Source organism: Pseudorca crassidens, chromosome 8 (assembly GCF_039906515.1).
Source record: "Pseudorca crassidens isolate mPseCra1 chromosome 8, mPseCra1.hap1, whole genome shotgun sequence".
Lineage (NCBI taxonomy): Eukaryota > Metazoa > Chordata > Mammalia > Artiodactyla > Delphinidae > Pseudorca > Pseudorca crassidens.
Window position 1 is genome coordinate 61447409 of NC_090303.1, and position 20042 is coordinate 61467450.

General features: G+C 44.5%; 1 protein-coding gene and 1 long non-coding RNA gene across 7 annotated transcripts in view; one reads left to right on the forward strand and one right to left on the reverse strand.

Moving 5' to 3' along the window:
- Positions 1–18314, forward strand: part of LOC137229153 (uncharacterized) — a 54660-nt gene extending 36346 nt beyond the window's left edge. The window contains exons 6-7 of one of the 2 annotated variants that reach the window (XR_010945570.1): positions 5828–5983; positions 11704–18314. This is a non-coding gene — a long non-coding RNA (uncharacterized lncRNA). Of the gene's footprint in view, positions 1–1824; positions 2970–5827; positions 5984–11703 lie in introns of those variants that run through there. The other variant, XR_010945569.1, reaches the window with a different exon arrangement.
- Positions 1–20042, reverse strand: part of NOD1 (nucleotide binding oligomerization domain containing 1) — a 93934-nt gene that overhangs the window by 11967 nt on the left and 61925 nt on the right. For all 5 annotated transcript variants that reach the window (XM_067746627.1, XM_067746628.1, XM_067746629.1 and 2 more), the window contains 4 exons: positions 12543–12626; positions 11556–11639; positions 9066–9149; positions 4121–4204 (listed from right to left, as the gene is read on the reverse strand). In XM_067746627.1, the coding sequence (XP_067602728.1) occupies positions 4121–4204; positions 9066–9149; positions 11556–11639; positions 12543–12626 (336 nt within the window). The remainder of the gene's footprint in view (positions 1–4120; positions 4205–9065; positions 9150–11555; positions 11640–12542; positions 12627–20042) is intronic.

Below are 20042 nucleotides of genomic sequence, written 5' to 3' on the forward strand. Positions count from 1 at the left end.
TTTAGTAAGTGCTAACAGTGGCTGCTACTGCCCTACCTGGACCACCCCCCAGGTTCCTGGGCCACCCCCCAGGTTCCTGGGCCACCTCTGCATCTCTAGATCGAGTCTTCTCCCAGGACCTGGCTGCCCTAGATCTAGTGCCAAGCTGTGGTGTGGAATGAGTGGGGCTGGGGTGGTTGCTCAGCTGGGACTGGTGAGTGTGGTGACACCACCATGCTAGGGCAGACCTCACTTTGCCCTCTCTGGTGGTAAGCAAGCACCCAGGCACTCCTCACAACTGGAGTCTAGGCTTCTCCAGCCTTTCTGTCTGTCCTAGCAGTTCTCCAAGCAGCCAATGGGGCTTGTCTCCTCTGTGTGGCTCAACCCGCTCACTCCCCAGGGCGAGTATCCACCTGTCTGGTCTTCCTTTTCCTCTTGGTCCCCTCCCATGGGCTCTGTCCTGAACTGATGCTTTTTTTTCCCATCCTCTGTGATTACATGGGAATCTTTCTTGCAGCCTTGGTTGTACAGGAGTTCTCCTGCCAGTTTCCAGTTAGTTTTCCACAAGACTTGTTCCACATGTAGATGTATTTTTGATGTGTTTGTGGGGGAGGTAAGCTCCACGTCCTCTTACCCTGCCATCTTGATGACTTGTTTGATATTCACATATTAATCCTTTCCAGCTACCATCACTCTATGGACTGGGTCTCACTAAGGTAACCAATAGCCTCTATAAACCTGAACTTAAATGACAGTTTTTAGCCCTTGTCTTTCCTGACCCTCACAGGCATTTGGCTGTCCTGCCCTCTCCCTCCTCCTTGAAACACCACCTTCCCTTGGTTTGGTATTATGCTCTCTGGTTTCTTTCCTACATCTGGCCACTCCATCGCTGTCTCCTTTTTTATATCCTCCTCCATGTGACCTCCAAATAATGGATTTCCTCCAGGCTTGGGGCCTGGCCCTCTTCCCCAGAAGAACCTCATCTATCCCTGGCCTCATTCATATGTCATTGAGCTGGGCCAGACAGCTCCACTGTGGGGCCGCTTACCTACTTGACACCTTCATCTGGACACCTCCCAGGTACCTCAAAGTGGGCACATCTCCCCAGGGTTCCCTAGCTCCATGAATGGTACAACTCTACATCCAGTTGTGCAAGTTAGTAACCTGGGGGTCAACCTTCGTCCTCATCTTCATATTCTATCTATCTATCTATCACAGAGTTCTATTCCCTAAATACCCCTAGAATGGGCTCCCTGGAACCTCTCCGTATGTTCAGCACCACCATCCTGACCTAAGCACCCATCATCTCTTCTCTGGCTCACTGCAGTGTCCTACTGACCGTCCCTTTACATGGCCTCCTCCAATCCGCTTTCCTAGAGGAGCCAGAGTGGTCTTTTTACAATGCACATCTGATCACATCCCTCTTTGCTTCAAACTGTTCAATCACTTTCCCTTGCTTTTAGGATAAAGACCAAAATACTTAACATGACCCACAGATATTTTATGGTCTAGTCTCCGCCTGTCTCCTCTGCCTCCTGTTGCTCCCTCTTCCACACTGTCTGAACCACAGGCCCATCTGCTTCTTGCTGTTCTTCAAGGGCACCATATTTTTTCATGCCTCAGAGCCTTTGCACGTACTGTTTCCCCACCTGGAACACTTTCAGCTGATGAACTCGTATTCATCCTTCATGGCTCAGTTTAAATGCCACTTCCTTAGGGAGACCTTCCCTGAAACCTCATCTGTATTAGGTTCCCTTCTTAGCTTTCCCCTTTCTAGCACTCATCATGATTGTAATTAAATAGTTACTTGAATGATTTGTTTCTTAACTGTGTCTTCCTCACTAGAGGGTACACGCATGAGGGCAGGTCCATTTTGTTCACCACTGGACTCTTGGTACCAGCATCGTGCCTGGCACACAAGCACTTCGTTGTTCAACAAATGAAGATGCGGTGCTTTCCCTGGGGACTCAGCAGTGACCATGACACAGGCCCTACCCTCAGGCTGTCTCGTCTAGACTGTAGCTCCTTCACAGGAAGCTATTACAATGGAGTGCAGTAAATGCTATAATTTACAATACCAGGTCATTGAACACTGCTAACTTCTGTCTTTGAAGACTGAGGGACTTCAGACCTCAGGTTCTTTTTGGACAGGGACAAGGCAGAAATAAATGTCAGTACAGATAATGAGTCCAAAGCGATGGTCCAAGGTCATCTGTGCCAGTGTGGCCCCAGGCAGAGCTGCTCCCTCATCTCCACTCCCCTGCTGGCTCAACCCCTGGACAGGGCCAACACAGCCAGCACTCTCACCGAGCCCAGTCCCAGGGAGTCAGACACCTGGGCTGAGCCAGGGGCTGAAGTAAAGATACTCCTGGGCCAGCACCCGAGCCCTCCTCCTTGTCCTCTTTCCGAGTCCTCCCTGACACCAGTGCCGCTTTCAGGCTCTGCAGAGCATGCCTTGAAGATCGACACCTGGTCCTACACAAATAATTCCTTGTGTAGGAACAGCGGTTGTCTGTTTGTTGGTAGGTGACAAAGGCCCATTTCAAGCTTGACGGACTTAAAGCAGCTGCATATCCTTACAACCATCCTCACCAGCCCCTGAGAAGGGTGGAAGCCAGCTGTAGTCCACAGACTGTCCTGCAGCCTGGCCTCCCCCCTCCTCTCTGCTCCCCTCCTCTGCCTGCTGTCCTCAAACAACAGAGTCAGCAGGAAACGGGGTGGTTCTAGGAAAGGATCACAGGCTGAGGGTGGTTGGAGATTAACGCGAACTAAAATCCCACTGGCTCTCCAGTGCCTTTGAGGGCTGAGCAGCGGGCTTCGGCCTTGAAGGCACACATGCCACAGCCTCTCCATCGGTCTGCCTTGGAGCTGGGCTTTCTACTCTAGGACAGTGTTTTCAAATGTTTTTCTGACTGTGACCTCAAATAAGAACATTTTACATTGTGAACCAGCATCTGTGTATACGTACACACCCACATCTGAAATGAGATTATGAAAGAATATTTCATACTAGGCACAGAGCATTCTGGCTCTGTTTCATTTTTTAAATAATGCTGGTTGCAACCCACCAAACCAATTTTATGGTCCACTAACAAATTCTAAAGCGAAATTTAAAAAGGTCAGGGAGGTAGCTGTACCTTGCTCCATTGTTTTTGGCTGTGAAATTCTTCTCCCCAGTCATGAAGAAAGAACTGTAGTTAACGAGCAACTGCCCCCTGAGCTGAGGGTTTGGCTCACCGTGAGGCTGCTCCGTGGATCTCAGGGCCCACAGTGGTAGCATGAACTCCTGTGGTCTCTGTCCTCACGGGGCCCTGGATTTGTGTCATGGTTCCCATGCAGGTCTGAGCCTCACACACTGCTGGGCTGTCTCAGGCCAGGCCTCGGGGTAGATAGCAAATTCCAGAGCACTTGGGGGTCTGGATTCAGAGACACGGAGCCCTCTGTTCTCAGCTCGGTTACATCAGTACTCTGAGGCAGTCAGGGACCTTTCTGTCCAGTTAACTGCTGTTTCCCTAGCACTTAACCCAGTGGTGTAACCATTGTCACTGATGGGACACACACACTCCCCCACCCCCGAATATGCTACAGGCCCAGTCCTACCTCGGGGCTGTGTGTCCCGTAGGAGGCACAAGAAAGGAAATGGGGCTCAACATTGCAGCAAAGCAGAGCACATGCCTTCCTTCTGCTAGCATAACAGAAACAGGAAGTCGAAAAAGAGTACAATCAGCTCAAATACAGCCTGGAAGCCCAGAGAAGGAAAAGAACATGCTTTAAACTCTGGGCCAGCATGGTCATCTCTCAGGCTCATGAGTCCCAGAGTGATTAACTTTCAGTGGGAATCCCTTTCTCAGTGTGTCTGCCCCCGTGCAACCCAGGACAGTAGGCAGGACAGGGGGGCTGGGGAGGAGAGCCCTGACTATAGAGTCGTAGTCTGAGCTGAATTTCAGCTTCTCTTAGGTGTGACCTTGGTCTGGGCCTCAGTTTCTACATCTGTGAAATGGAGACAATACTACCTACATTACAGATTGTTGGAAAGATGGGAGATAAATGGACAGTGCCCTGCATTGTACATGGCACACAGTAAATGGTGCTGAGTAAATAATCGTTGTTGTTATCATTACAAGTGGTAGATTGGTCTTACCAAATCTCCATTATGCCAGTGTTCTTCTGTAATGCATCTGCCAACTGGGCAATCCCCTTGGCTGTAATCTGGTTCTGGATAAGCCTGAAAGAAGAATATATCTTTTGTATCAAGTAATACTGGATTAAATCTGCCCACTTCATTAGGGGGTTGGAAGGATACGATGGGATAAGAGACAGGGTCAGGGGAAGAACTGAGTCCCCTTAACTTTCGATCTTGCTGAGATTGTGTCGATCAGATCCATGAAAATAAAGAACATGCTTTAAAATGTTTAATTTTTCTGATGGGCAGAAGACCTAAATAGACATTTCTCCAAAGACGACATACAGATGGCCAAGAGGCACATGAAAAGATGCTCATCATCGCTAATAATTAGAGAAATGCAAATTAAAACAACAATGAGGTATCACCTCACACCAGTCAGAATGGCCATCATCAAAATGTCTACATACAATAAATGCTGGAGGGGACTTCCCCGGTGGCGCAGTGGTTAAGAATCCGCCTGCCAATGCAGGGGACACGGGTTCGAGCCCTGGTCCGGGAAGATCCCACATGCCGCGGAGCAACTAAGCCTGTGCGCCACAACTACTGAGCCTGCTCTCTAGAGCCCGCAAGCCACAACTACTGAGCCCATGCGCTACAACTACTGAAGCCCGCGCAGCTAGAGCCCGTGCTCCGCAATGAGAGAAGTCACTGCAATGAGAAGCCTGTGCATCACAACGAAGAGTAGCCCCCACTCGCCGCAACTAGAGAAAGCCCACGCACAGCAATGAAAACCCAACACTGCCAAAAATAAATAAATATTAAAATAAATAAAAAAAATTTAAAAAAAAAAAAATAAATGCTGGAGAGGGTGTGGAGAAAAGGAAACCCTCCTACACTGTCGGTGGGAATGTAAATTGGTACAGCCACTATGGAGAACAGTATGGATATTCCTTAAAAAACTAAAAATAGAGCTACCATATGATCCAGCAATCCCACTCCTGGGCATATATCCAGAGAAAACCATAATTCAGAAGGATACGTGCACCCCAGTATTCACAGCAGCACTATTTACAATAGCCAGGACATGGAAGCAACCTAAATGTCCATCGACAGATGAATGGATAAAGAAGATATGGTATATATATATATATATATATATATATATATATATATATACACAATGGATTATTAGCCATAAAAAGGAATGAAATCATGCCATTTGCAGCAACATGGATGGACCCAGACATTATCGTACTAAGCAAATTAAGTCATTAAGAGATAGACAAATACCATATGATATCACTTATATGTGAAATCTGAAATACGACACAAATGAACATATCTATGAAACAAAAACAGACTCACAAATAGAACAGACTTGTGGTTGCCAAGGGGGAGGGAAGGTTTGGGATTAGCAGATGCAAATTATTATATATAGGATAAACAACAAGGTCCTACTGTATAGCACAGGGGACTGTATTCAAACTCCTGTGATAAACCATAATGGAAAAGAATATATATATGTATAACTGAGTTACTTTCCTGTACAGCAGAAATTAAATACAACACTGTAAATTAACTACACTTAAGTAAAATTTTTTTAAATGTTTAACTTTTCTGTGTATTTTCATAGTGAGCATAATATATCTGTATATTCATATGTAGGTAATTTAATATATGAACATATATGTATGCATGTGTGCTTGACATTTTTCACTGCAGGGGTGCCCGGTCAAAAATGTTTGGAGACTACCAGTCTGAACAACAAATTCTTGGAGACTACCAGTCTGAACAACAAATTCTAAGGAACACATCTGGGGAACAGGCAGTCTGATGTCTCCTTCCAGATGGCTGGAGAAAGGCAAGGCAGTTTTTAAAGTTAAGTATTTTTTAAAGAGCTGGCCATTCTCTTCTTTGGGGGAAACAAAGTCTTCCCAGATGGAGGGAGGAAGAACAGTTCTGCTGCTACTCATGGGTCCCAGTGGAAAAGCATCAATAATGGGGCCTCTAAGAGTATACCCCATTATGTTGGGTGGCATTGATTCTAATGAAACAAAGATTTCAGATATAGCTGGGAAGCCTGGGCAATTCCCAAATTGCTCCCCTGGGAAGCCATGCGTCTAACCCACCCAGGAAAGAGCAGCACAAGTCAGTGATACGTCTGTGCTTCATCACAGGTTCACTCCTCACCCCCCAGCTATTTGTAGCATAAGGCTACTATTGAACTTGACCTTTAGAAATTCTGGGCACTGATCCAAGAAGGTAGCTGTGTACCAGGAAGATAATGACCTATATTACTGTGACTAATGAGATTATAGAAATTAAGCCAGTTCCTTAAGGAGGCAGTATAGCATCCTGGTTAAAAGCTCTCCTCATATACATACACCCACTCCCCACTTCTCAGCTGCAGATCCTTGAAGAAATAAACTTAAGCTTTCTATTCCTCAGCTGCCTGATCTATAAAATGGGAATAACTATAAGAGAACCCCGCTACCCTGGGTGTGTGAGATTTCAATAGGAGGATGTGTATGAAGTAGTTCTCATCATTTCTACCATGGCGCCCAGGGGAAGGGAGCTCTTGTCACCATTCCTGCCCAAGCACACAGGACTCGGTGGCTGTGCTGCAGCCAGGACCCAGTGATCCCCGCCACATCTCTCAAAGACTGGGGCTCCTGGGCCAAGTGGCAGAGGTGAGACCTTCTGGTAAGCACAGCCACAGTGTGACTTGGACATTTTTGCAAAAGGAGCAAAAATAGAACCTGGAAGTGGGCACTGAGTTCTGCATTCAGTTAAATTCTGCTGTTTCCTAATCACCCCTTCTGGAAAGCTGCAAACACTGCCACCACGTACACCTTGCTGGGGGGAGGGTGAGCTGCCTGAAGCCTAGACCTGGCAAGAGGCTGGGTAGGAGGAGAAGTAAAAAGCCTGGCAGTGCTCAGGTACATATGCCCACTGGCTACCTTCACTGCAGACAGTGTAGTCTGTACTGGCACCAAGAGCTAAGAGTCACTCTCTAGCCCTGTTCTAGCTCTGTTCTCGTGAAGGGGCTGGCCTGACACCTAGGGAAGGGCATAAAAGAACGTCTACAGGTCAGAAAGAAAAGGAATAAAACAAACACAGATGTAAAAGTAGCACACTCTGGGTTTTTTGGGGGTTTTCTGTTTTTACAGAAATTGACTTGGTGATCTAAAATTCACATGGAAATGCTAGAGACCCAGAATAGTCAAAACAATATTGAGAAAGAAGAACAAAGTTGGAAGACCCACATTTCCTGGTTTCAAAACTTACTACAAAGTTACAATAATCGGGACAGTGTGGTCCTGGCATGATGATAAACATATGGCTCAATGAACTAGAATAGAAGGTCCAGAAATAAACTCACAGAATTATGGTCAACTGAGTTTTGACAAAAGCGTCAGGGCCATTCAAAATGGAAAGAGACTTTTCAACATGTGGTGCTGGGACAACTGGATATCTACATGCAATAATATGAAGCTGGACCCCTAACACCTCATACCATACACAGAAATGAACTCCAAATGGATCAAAGACCTAAATGTAAGAGCAAAACTATAACACTTAAAGGAAATCTTTGGGATCTTGGATTAGCCAGTGATTTCTTACTAAGATACCTAAAGCACAGGCAACTAAACAAAAAATAGATAAATTGGACTTTATCAAAATTAAATACTTTGGTGCTTCAAAGGTCACTCTCAAGAAAGTGAAAAACCTCACAGAAAGAGAAGAAATATTTGCAAATCGCGTATCTAGTAAATGTCTAGCACCCAGAATATATAAAGAACTCTAACAACTCAGCAATTAAAAGGCATATAACCCAATTTACAAATGGACAAAGGATGTGGAGACAGTTCTCTAAAGAAGGTACACAAATGGCCAATATGCACATGAAAAGACACCCAACACTGTTAGCAGTCAGGGAAATGCAAATCAAAACCATGATGAGGGCTTCCCTGGTGGCGCAGTGGCTGAGAGTCCGCCTGCCGATGCAGGGGACACGGGTTCATGCCCTGGTCCGGGAAGATCCCACATGCTGCAGAGCGGCTGGGCCCATAAGCCATGGCCGCTGAGCCTGCGCATCCGGAGCCTGTGCTCCGCAACGGGAGAGGCCACAGCAGTGAGAGGCCCGCGTACCGAAAAAAAAAAAAAAAAAAAAAAAAAAAACCCATGATGAGATACCACTTTACACCCACTAGGATGGCATTACCCAAAAAAGACAGACAATAGCAAGTGTTTGTGAGGACATGGAGAAATGGGGACCTTCATACATGACTGGTGGAAATGTAAATAGCACAAGCACTTTGAAAAACAGTTTGGCATTTAACAGAGTGACCATATGACCCAGCAATTCTATCCCAAGAGAAATGAAAACATTTCACATACAAACATGTGCGCGAATGTTCACAGTAGCATTATTCATAATAGTCATAAAGCAGAAACAACCCAAATGTCCACCAACTGAAGAATGGACAAACAAAACATGGACTGTCCATACAATGGAATATCATTCAGCCATAAAAAGCAATGGAGTACTGATATATGCTGCAATGTAGGTGAACCTTGAAAACTTTTGCTAGTGAAAGAACATAGAAACAAAAGGTCATATATTGTATGACTGCATTTCTATGAAATGCCCAGAAGAGGCAAATCCATAGAGACTGGAAGTAGATTAGCAGGTGCCAGGGACTAAGGGAGGAGAAGGATGGGGAGTGATGACTTAACGCGTACAGGTTTCTGGCGGGTAGGGGAGGTGGGTAGTTTTGTAAAATGTTCTAGAATTAGATAGTGGTGATGGTTGCACCACCTTATAAATATGCTAAAAACCACTGAACTGTACACTTAAAAAGTGTGACTTTATGATATGTGAATCTCAAAAAATATTTCAAAAGGTATATCTCAAAGAATATTTTTTTAAAAAGCACAGTGTTTAAATCTGAATTACCATAAATGTTTCAACGTCTGGTTGACTTTCAACATCTCTGCCAAGCTCTCTGCCACTTCATCATCAAGTTCATTTTTGGTGAGCCTGGAAAAGAAAGGAAGTGTCGACTCAGGACAGCGCTACCTGGCACCCACTCTCCACTGAGTTCACAGAAGCGGGATCCCAGCCCCGGCGTCTGCATCTTATGCAGCTCATCACTTGCTGAGAACCCAGCAAACAGCCAGGCTCCAAGCCAGCCTCTGAGCCCCACAGACAATAAACGGAGGTTCATTTCTAGTGCAACCCTTCACCCAAGCTCCTACTTCTTAGCCGTGCTGCTGCCGGGGGAGCCCATACTCCCTCCCCATCCTTGCTGAGCCCTCAGATCTCTCAGAAGACGGGCCCACAGAAAGCGAGGGGCCAGTGCCTGCTTCTCGGGTCTCCAGCCGTTAAGATCCCTTGAACACCACGGACAGTGTGTTACTAAACTCAGTCAGATGAAGACCTAGGAAAGCCTGCCGACTGCGCGTTAAAATGTGTTCATCACTTTGCTCCGAGGCCACTTATGAAGGACCCGAGTTCTGTGACTGAAAGTTCAGGAAGTCTCTCAGTTGTTCGTAAAAGCAGGAAGTGGTCTGGATAAAGTACAGAGGGCTAGAAGTTCCTGGTTGTAAAGAGAATTAAACCCTGTTGTGCCAGTGGATGAAAGAATAAATAAGGAAGGAGAAATGAATATAAAGAACATTTAAAAAATCATTCCTTGAAGAGCAATTTGGTAGTGTCTATCCACACTTTAAATGTGTTTCACTTTGGGCCAACAATTCAACGTCTAGAAATCCACCCTATGGTGTGCAAAGACATTACACACAGGTTCTATACATGCAGTATTGGTTGCAGTCTTTTCGGTCGTAACATAAGATGTGAACAAATTTCAGTATCAGTAGAGGCAGCCAGCAAAATACATTGTGAGTGTACATTCAAGGGACACTGCAACCTTTAGAGAGAATGAGGTAGGATAAAGAAAGAGGCAGAAGAGCATGGGGCTCAAGATGCTCTGAGCCAGACATGCCGGCTGGCAATGGCTTACTAGCAGGGCGACCACAGCACGTGGTTGAACTTCTCTGGGCCTGAGTTTTCTCACCAGCAAATGTGAACAGTAATGGCACAGCCCTCATAACACAGTTGTGAGAATGAGTTAATACATGGAAAAGGCTGAGAACAATGTGTGATGTACAGTGAGTACTCAAGAGATTTTGGGGATTGACATTATTATTATCCCTCTAGACCTGTGGTTCTCAACTGGGCTGACTTCTCCAGGGGACACTTGCCAATGTCTGGAGACAATTTTGACTGTCACAATTAGGGGTTACTACTGGTATCTAATGGGTAGAGGCCAGGGATTCTGCTAAATATCTTACAATACACAGGACAGCCTCTCAACAAAAAAGAATTATTTGGACCCAAATGTCAACAGTGTTGAGATTGAGAAACCCTGACATAAAAGGACATGTCAGATATGTACAATATATGGTTGAGATATTTTTTCTTTAGTCACTTGCTAAATGCTATTCAGTTTCATAAGAAAAGCGATATTTATTTGAATATACATTCAAATGCTAGAAGTAAAAGATTATATTTAGAAAGCATGAGGGAGGAGGTTCTTTCACTTCCTACTTTCCCGACTTCAGTGTATTATATTTTTTTCAAAAAAGCATGTATTACTTTTCAAAATCTTTTAAAAGAAAAGATTTTTTTGAGGGAAAAAGGAAAATGCACTTACTGGCCAGCAGGTCTAGTATCTGAATTCTCATAATGACGACATTTTCATTAACTAATGTAGCCAATATCTCATGAGGAGGATACAGAGACATGTAATATAACTTCCTTTCCCAGAAGCAATTTATGATACAGGCAAGTAAATAAATAAAAATACGGTAAATGACCAAAAAAAGGAACAACCAAAAGAAAGAAAAAAAGCATCACTTTCAGAAGGTAACACACAGTTAACTAGTGGCCCTGGAGTGCAGAGAGGGAGCGAGGGCTGTGGGCTTCCCGTGACAGGTGAGCTGGAGCATGAAGGCCAAGTCCTGATGTGACTACCTGGGGACAGAGGAGGCTGCACGGGGGGTAGGCAGTTTAAGAGGAAGAAGGGAGAAAGTTCTGAGACAAGTGCATGAAAGTTGGACTCCTCAAGGCATATCTGAGGGTGTTCCGAGGATATCCTGACAGAATAGCTAGCCTTCTGGTTTTCCTGAGGCCTAGGGTGGGCAAAGAAGGCTAGGGTCTCAAACTCATGTTCCTGGGACCCATTCCACCCATTCTGTACTTGTTTGTGCTTCTGGGAATGGCTATTTTCTTCTCTAGGAGGAAATGAAATTATAAACCTTCCTTTGAGGAAAGGCCTAGAGCCTTTACAACAGAGAGGCACTCTTTCAGTTAAGATTCCAGGCTGTGCACAGTCTTTGGAAGAATCCCTGAGACCCAACCGTTCAAAATGACTCTGGTCATTACCAGAATATTTTCAGAGACGCATTCTGCTGCAGGGCCCATGCGAGGCTCTTTCCTCCTTCTGTAGAAATGCCATTGAATGCAAGACTAGGAAGGAAAAACATTTGGGGTAGGTTATTAAAAACACGTCTACATTTGGCTTTGGTTTCAGCAACTAAAACAGCTGGCAAGACTCCACCTGGACGTGGTTCCTGCCTGGGCTGATTTGAAGCAGGAAGCGTAAGTGCCAGCCTCACCAGCAGCCACTCAGCCTTTGCTGCTCCAGAGCCCAGGACGAGGCCAAATCACCAGACTGCTCGAGGAGAGGCCAGACAGGAAATGAACATGGCAAGACCTGGTCACACGGGCTGAGGACGCCTGGCGAGCTCTGCTTCGGAGGCTGACACCTTACAGGCGCCTGTCGGGGAGGCCTGGAGAAGTTTCCTCTGTTCTTGTATGGAAGGAACTCTGCTACTGCCCCCACCGTATTTAACCCTTTGTCAGTGACAGGAAGGACACGGGCAACCAGGAGACCCCCGAGTCTCAGAGATTTGGCCAGAGGCCTAAAGGAGGGCCAGGGAGGACCAAGTCTGTTTACAGAGGTGAAGGGTCCCCTCTTGTCCCAGCACCATCCTGAGAAATGAGGAGGGGGCAGGAATCTGTGGCCCAGTGTCTTTCAGTTTTGTCTGGACTGAAGAATTCCTCCCCAACCCCCAAGGGGCACGGGAAGACTACAGAGGGGCTGGCAACGTCTAGTCTTGATCTGACTGGTGTGTGCACATGTCACATCACAGAGCTGAAAACGTAAGCATAATATACTTAACTGTATGCCTCTTCTATGTCGATACAAACGTTTTTAAAAAGAAAAAGAAAAACCACACACACAAATACCTTCCCTGTTAGGAATGCCAGCCGCCCTCTTTCCCCTGGCTCCTCCTCTGGTAAAACAAGAGGAACACGGAGTGACCAGGTTGGCCCTGAAGACGGCAGTTCTCAGAAGGCAGCAGTTACCTCAAGTTAGTCAAGCTCGGGTGGTTCCTCAGAGCCTCTGCGAAGGCCCTTGCTCCTTCATCACCGATTTGATTGCCCCACATCCTGAGGGCAGAGGGAAGACAGTGAAAGTTACCTCATGCTCATCCCTTATTTTCTGCTCATGGCCATGGCGTGTATACTCAACACGCAGATGTTTCTGCTCCATCCCTGGAGCTGTGGCCTGGAGATGAATCCCTCCACCAGCCCCTTAGTGAGCTGCTCGGGAGGAAAAAAAGCAGTAGAAGGCTTGTGAACAGAAGTCAAATCAGACAGCTGCACAATTAGGAACCAAGTCTCACCCCTGAGCTTTTGGAGAGCTGTCAGTCAGAGCCTAAGCTCACGACTATCCCTGAAATGTCACCTGCAGGATATACAGGTTGGTGGCAGCATGAAAGGAAGGCCTGTGGCGGTGCCAGACCCAATATCCATTTGACCCTGTGCAGGGGTGCCGGACATGCTTGGAGACATAGTCGGTCTTGCATGAAGCAAAGATCAGAAAGCACACTGAGAAAACTTATCGGCAATTTCCCTGGTATGTAAAGAGGAGGTGACCAAACCATGTTGTTCATATTGTTGCAGTTTGGGTGGGGAGGTGCCATGACAAGCCATATTCTCTCCCCCACAGTAGAAAGCCGTAGAGGATCTGGCTAAGTCGAGGGTCTGCATGGTAAGACGTTGGGCTCCCATCCTGGCCCTGCCCCCCACCACCTGGGCGTGCTTGGGTAATGCATAGTCTCTGAGGTTTTAGTCTCATCTGTAAAGCAGGTATAAGAAGAGCATTTCCTCATAGAGTTGTTGTGAGGATTAAGTGAGTTAATATATGCAAAGCACTCCAAACAGTGCTGAGCCTATAATAAGAGTCAGCTATTCCTAAAAGGCTGAGGGTCACTGTCTACAGAAAGCAAGTCTGCCAGGCTCACCACAGAAGTGGGGCTGCCTCAGCTACACGCTCTCACCAGGCAAGCGGCCTGCTGACGTCCCTGCTGGTATGGCTTCTGAAACCCCAGAATGAGAGTTTTCAGCATTTTGCATAAAAAGTGTGTGTACTAGATAAAACTGCATGGTATCAAACTTTGAATAAAGTGGAAAACTACTCATGACATGAGATTAAGTGAAAAAAGATAGAATAAAATTCTGTACAGATAGTTTGACGTCTACCATATTAAAAAAAAATAGTATAGAGAGAACATAAACTGCATGAGAGCAAAAAAGCTTACCTGACCTCAAGTGTTGACAATAATTATTTCTGAGATGATCTCCATTATACTGTTCATATTTTCCATAGTTTACAAATAAAATTATCTATGTCTCTTCTAGAATCAGAGAAAAAATCGTAACTCTATGAAAAGCTGTAGTCTCCTGAATCAAAACCATAATGAAATATCACCTCACACCCATATGGATGGTTACTATCAAAACACCAGAAAATAACAAGTTGTTGGTAAGGATGTGGAAAAATTGGAACCCCTGTGCACTGTTAGTAGGAATGTAAAATGGTATAGCTGCTGCAGAAAACAATATGGTGGTTCCTCAAAAAATTAAAAATAGAATTACCATGTGATCCAGCAATTCCACTTCTGGGTATGTACCCAAAAGGATTTACAGCAGGGTCTCAAAGAGATACATGTACACCCATGTACATAGCAGCATTATTCACAAGAGCTAAAAGGTGGAAACAATCCAAGTGTCCACTGACAGATGAATGGATAAACAACTGTGGTATATATATAGAATGGTCTATTACACCGCCTTAAAAAGGAAGGAAAGTCTGACACATGCTACAACATGGATAAACCTTGAGGACATCATGCTAAGTGAAATAAGCCAGTCACAAAAGAAGACAAATACTGTATGACTCCACTTATATGACTCCCTACAGTAGTCAAATTCACAGGAACAGAGGATACTATAGAAAGGTGGTTGCCAGGGCTGAGGGGAGGGGAGAATGAGTTTCTGTTTTGCAAGACAGAGTTCTGGAGATGGATAATGGTGATGGTTGCACAACTATACAAATGTGGTTGCACAACTATAGGAATGTACTTAAGGCCACTGAACTGTACACTTAAAAGGTTAAGATGGTAACTTTTGTTATGTGTATTTTCAATAAAAAATTGAATTAAAAAGCCTCCAGAGGGCTTCCCTGGTGGCGCAGTGGTTGAGAGTCCGCCTGCAAATGCAGGGGACACGGGTTCGTGCCCCAGTCCTGGAAGATCCCACATGCCATGGAGCGGCTAGGCCCATGAGCCATGGCCACTGAGCCTGCGTGTCCGGAGCCTGTGCTCCGCAGCGGGAGAGGCCACAACAGTGAGAGGCCCACTTACCGCAAAAAAAAAAAAAAAAGCCTCCAGAGACAAGGTGGCAGAGTAGAAGGATGTGAGCTCACCTCTTCTTATGAAAACACCAAAATTACAACTAAATGATGAACAACCATTGATGAAAAAAATGCTGGAACCTACCAAACAAGATGTCCTACATCCAAAGACAAATAAGAACCCACAACGAGACAGTTTGAGGGGAGCAATCGTGATAAAATCAAATCCCATACCCACCAAGTGGACAACCCCCAAACTGGAAAACTATCACAGAAGTTCTCCCACAGGAGTGAAAGTTCTGAGCTTCACGTCAGGCTCCCCAGCCTGGGGGTCTGGCAATGGGAGGAGGAAGAGCCCCAGAGAATCTGCCTTTGAAGGCCAGCGGGATTTGATCACAGGAATTTCCACAGGACTGGAGGAAATAGAAACTCCACTCTTGGAGGGCACACACAAGGTACTGTGCACACCAGGACCCAGGGAAAAAAGCAGTGACCTCTCCTAAGAGCCTAGGCCAGACCTATATGCTGGTGTTGGAGGGTCTCCTGCAAAGGCAGGGGGCAGCTGTAGCTCACTGTGGGGACAAAGACACTGGTGGCGGTAGTTCTCGGGAGTACTCATTGGTGTGAGCCCTCCTGGAGGCTGCCATATTTTCACCAACACCTGGCCCCACCCAATAGCATGTTGGCTCCAGTGCTGGGTCACCTCAGGCCAACCAAGTGGGAACACAGCCCCACCCATCAGCAGACAGGCTGCTTAAAGTCTTCCTGACCACACAACTGCCGGCTGAACACACCTCCTGACACAGCCCTGTGCATCAGAGGGATAAGACCCAGCTCCACCCACCAGTGGGCAGGAACCAGTCCCTCCCACCAGGAAGCCTGCACAAGCCTCTTAGACCAGCCTCATCCACCAGGGGGCAGACAGCAGAAGCAACAAGAACTACAACCCTGCAGACTGTGGAAAGGAAACCACAATCACAGAAAGTTAGACAAAATGAGACAGCAGAGGAATATTTCCCAGATGAAGGAACAAGATAAAACCTCAGAAGAACAACTGAGTGAAGTGGAGATAGGCAATCTACCCAGGAAAGAATTTAGAGTAATGATAAGAAAGATGATCCAAGATCTCGGAAAAAGAATGGAGGCACAGATTGAGAAGATACAAGAAATGTTTAACAAAGACCTTGAAGAACTAAAGAACAAACAAACAGACAAACAATAAAATAACTGAAATAAAAAATACAGCAGAAGGAATCAATAGCGGGATAAGTGAGGCAGAAGAACAGATAAGTGAGCTGGAAGCCAGAATGGTGGAAATCACTGCTACAGAACAGAATAAAGAAAAAGGAATGAAAAGAAATGAAGACGGGCTTCCCTGGTGGCGCAGTGGTTGAGAATCTGCCTGCTAATGCAGGGGACACGGGTTCGAGCCCTGGTCTGGGAAGATGCCACATGCTGTGGAGCAGCTAGGCCCGTGAGCCACAACTACTGAGCCTGCGCATCTGGAGCCTGTGCTCCGCAACAAGAGAGGCCGCGATAGTGAGAGGCCCGCGCACCGCAATGAAGAGTGGCCCCCGCTTGCCACAACTAGAGAAAGCCCTTGCACAGAAACGAAGACCCGACACAGCCAAAAATAAATAAATAAACAAATGTGGGGTTTTTTTAAAAAAAAAGGTTGGCCCAGTTTAAAAAAAAAAAATGATAATCTTAAAAGACCTCTGGGATGACACTAAATGCACCAATGTTCACATTATAGGGGTCCCAGAAGGAGAAGAGAGACAGAAAGGACGTGAGAAAATATGTGAAGAGATAATAGCTGAAAACTTCCCTAACGTGGGAAAAGAAACAGTCACCCAAGTCCAGGAGGTGCAGAGAGTCCCAGACAAGATAAACCCAAGGAGGAACACACCAAGACACATAGTTATCAAATTGACAAAAATTAAAGAAAAAATATTAAAAGCAACAAGGGAAAAATGACAACATACAAGGGAACTCCCATAAGGATATCAGCTGATTTCTCACCAGAAACTCTGCAGGCCAGAAGGGAGTGGCATGATATATTTAAAGTGATGAAAGGGAAGAACCTACAACGAAGATTACCCTACCCGGCAAGGATCTCATTCAGGTTAGACAGAAAAATCAAAAGCTTTACAGACAAGTAAAACCTAAGAGAATTCAGCACAACCAGACCAGCTTTGCAACAAATGTGAAAGGAACTCCTCTAGGTGGGAAAGAAGCCAGTAACTTAAAACAACCTTGTACATATATAGACTGCCATATCAAAACCTCATGGGAGGCAGAAATAGAGACACAGATGCAGAGAACAAACGTATGGACACCAAGTTGGGGAAAGCGGCGGGGGTAGTGGTGGTGTGATGAACTGGGCAATTGGGATTGACCTGTATACACTGATGTGTATAAAATTGATGACTAATAAGAACCTGCTGTATACTAGGAATAAACCTACCTAGGGAAACAAAAGACCTGTATGCAGAAAACTATAAGACACTGATGAAAGAAATTAAACATGATACCAACAGATGGAGAGATGTACCATGTTCTTGGATTGGAAGAATCAATATTGTAAAGATGACTATACTACCCAAAGCAATCTACAGGTTCAATGCAATCCCTATTAAATTACCAATGGCATTTTTTTACGGAACTAGAACAAATCATCTTAAAATTTGTATGGAGACACAAAAGACCCCAAATAGCCAAAGCAGTCTTGAGGGAAAAAAACGGAGCTGGAGGAATCAGGCTCCCTGACTTCAGACTATACTACAAAGCTACAGTAATCAAGACAGTATGGTACTGGCACAAAAACAGAAACATAGATCAGTGGAACAAGATAGAAAGCCCAGAGATAAACCCACGCACCTATGGTCAACTAATCTATGACAAAGGAGGCAAAGGTATACAATGGAGAAGAGACAGTCTCTTCAATAAGTGGTGCTGGGAAAACTGGACAGCTACATGTAAAAGAATGAAATTAGAACACTCCTTAACACCATACACAAAAATAAACTCAAAATGGATTCGAGACCTAAATGTAAGACCGGACACTATAAAACTCTTAGAGGAAAACATAGGAAGAACACTCTTTGACATAAATCACAGCAAGATCTGTTTTGATCCACCTCCTAGAGTAATGGAAATAAAAGCAAAAATAAACAAATGGGATCTAATGAAAGTTCAAAGCTTTTGCACAGCAAAGGAAACCATAAACAAGATGAAAAGACAACCCTCAGAATGGGAGAAAATATTTGCAAACGAATCAACAGACAAAGGATTAATCTCCAAAATATATAAACAGCTCATGCAGCTCAATATTAAAGAAACAAACAACGCAATCCAAAAATGGGCAGAAGACCTAAATTTTAGAGGTATAAGTAATAAATCAATAGTGGAAACAAAATGTAATCATTAAAAAAAAATCCCCATTAATGCAAGAAAAAGGAAAAAAGAAACAAAGAAAAGTTTGGACCAAACGGAAAAGAGCTGGCAAAGTAATAGATTTTAATCCAATCAGTAATCACATTAAATGTGAATAATCTAAACATACCAATTAAAAAGAGACTGTCAGTTTAGATAAAAAGGCAAAACTCAACTAGATGCTGCCTACAGACAAAGATGACAGTGAAGTTGTAAAGGGGGTGTGCATATTTGGAGTTTTGGGGGTTACTGATTTGGGTGGTAGTTGTACAAAGTATTTCCTTTGTAATTGCTTGTTAAACTCCATTTTATATACTTGATATGTATATTCCCAATAAATAAATAAAGTTAACTGGCAATCAAATGTCTGCTGAGGTTGGGGGGGGGAGAACCTGCTGTATAAAAAAACAAATAAAATAAAATTTAAAAATTAAAAAACCTCATGGGAACAGCAAACCCAAAAACTACAATAGATACACACACACAAAAGAAAAAGCAACCCAAACACAACTCTAAAGATGGTCATCAAACCACAAGAGAAGAGAACAAAAGAGGAAGGGAAGAAAACAGACCTACAAAAACAAACTCAGGCTTCCCTGGTGGTGCAGTGGATGTGGGTCCGTGCCCCAGTCCAGGAAGATCCCACATGCCACGGAGCAGCTACTAGGCCTGTGAGCCATGGCCGCTAGGCCTGCGCGTCCGGAGCCTGTTTTCCGCAACGGGAGAGGCCACAACAGTGAGAGGCCCGCGTACCGCAAAAAAAAAAAAAAAAAACCAAAATGATTAAGAAAATGGCAATAGGAACATACATATGGATAATTACCTTGAATGTAAATGGATTAAATGCTCCAACCAAAAGACACAGACTGGCTGAATGGATACAAAAACAAGACCCGTATATATGCTGTCTACAACAGGCCCACTTCAGACCTAGGGACACAAACAGGCTGAAACTGAGGGGATGGAAGAAGGTATTCTATGCAAGTGGAAATCAAAAGAAAGCTGGAGTAGCAATACTCATATCAGACAAAATAGACTTTAAAATAAAGACTATTACAAGAGACAAAGAAGGACACTATATAATAATCATGGGATCAATCCAAGAAGAAGATATAACAACTGTAAATATATATGCATCCAACATAGGAGCACCTCAATACATAAGGCAAATACTAACAGCCATAAAGGGAGAAATCAACAGTAACACAGTAATGGTGGAGGACTTTAACATCCCACCACTTTCATCAATGGACAGATCATCCAGACAGAAAATCAGTAAAGAAACACAGGCCTTAAATGACACATTAGACTACATGGACTTAATTGATATTTATACAGCATTCCATCCAAAAGCAGCAGAATACACATTCTTCAAGTGCAAATGGAACATTCTCCAGGACTGACCACATGCTGGGCCACAAAGCGAGCCTTGGTAAATTTACAAAAAGTGAAATCATATCAAGCATCTTTTCTGACCACAATGCTATGAGATTAGAAGTCAACTACAAGAAAAAAACTGTAAAAATCACAAACACATGGAGGCTAAACAATATGCTACTAAACAACCAGTGGATCACTGAAGAAATCAAAGAGGAAATCAAAAAATACCTAGAGACAAATGAAAATGAAAAGCACAACAATCCAAAACCTATGGAATGCAGCAAAAGCAGTTCTAAGAGGGGAGTTTATAGCTATACAATCTTACCTCAGGAAACAAGAAAAATCTCAAATAA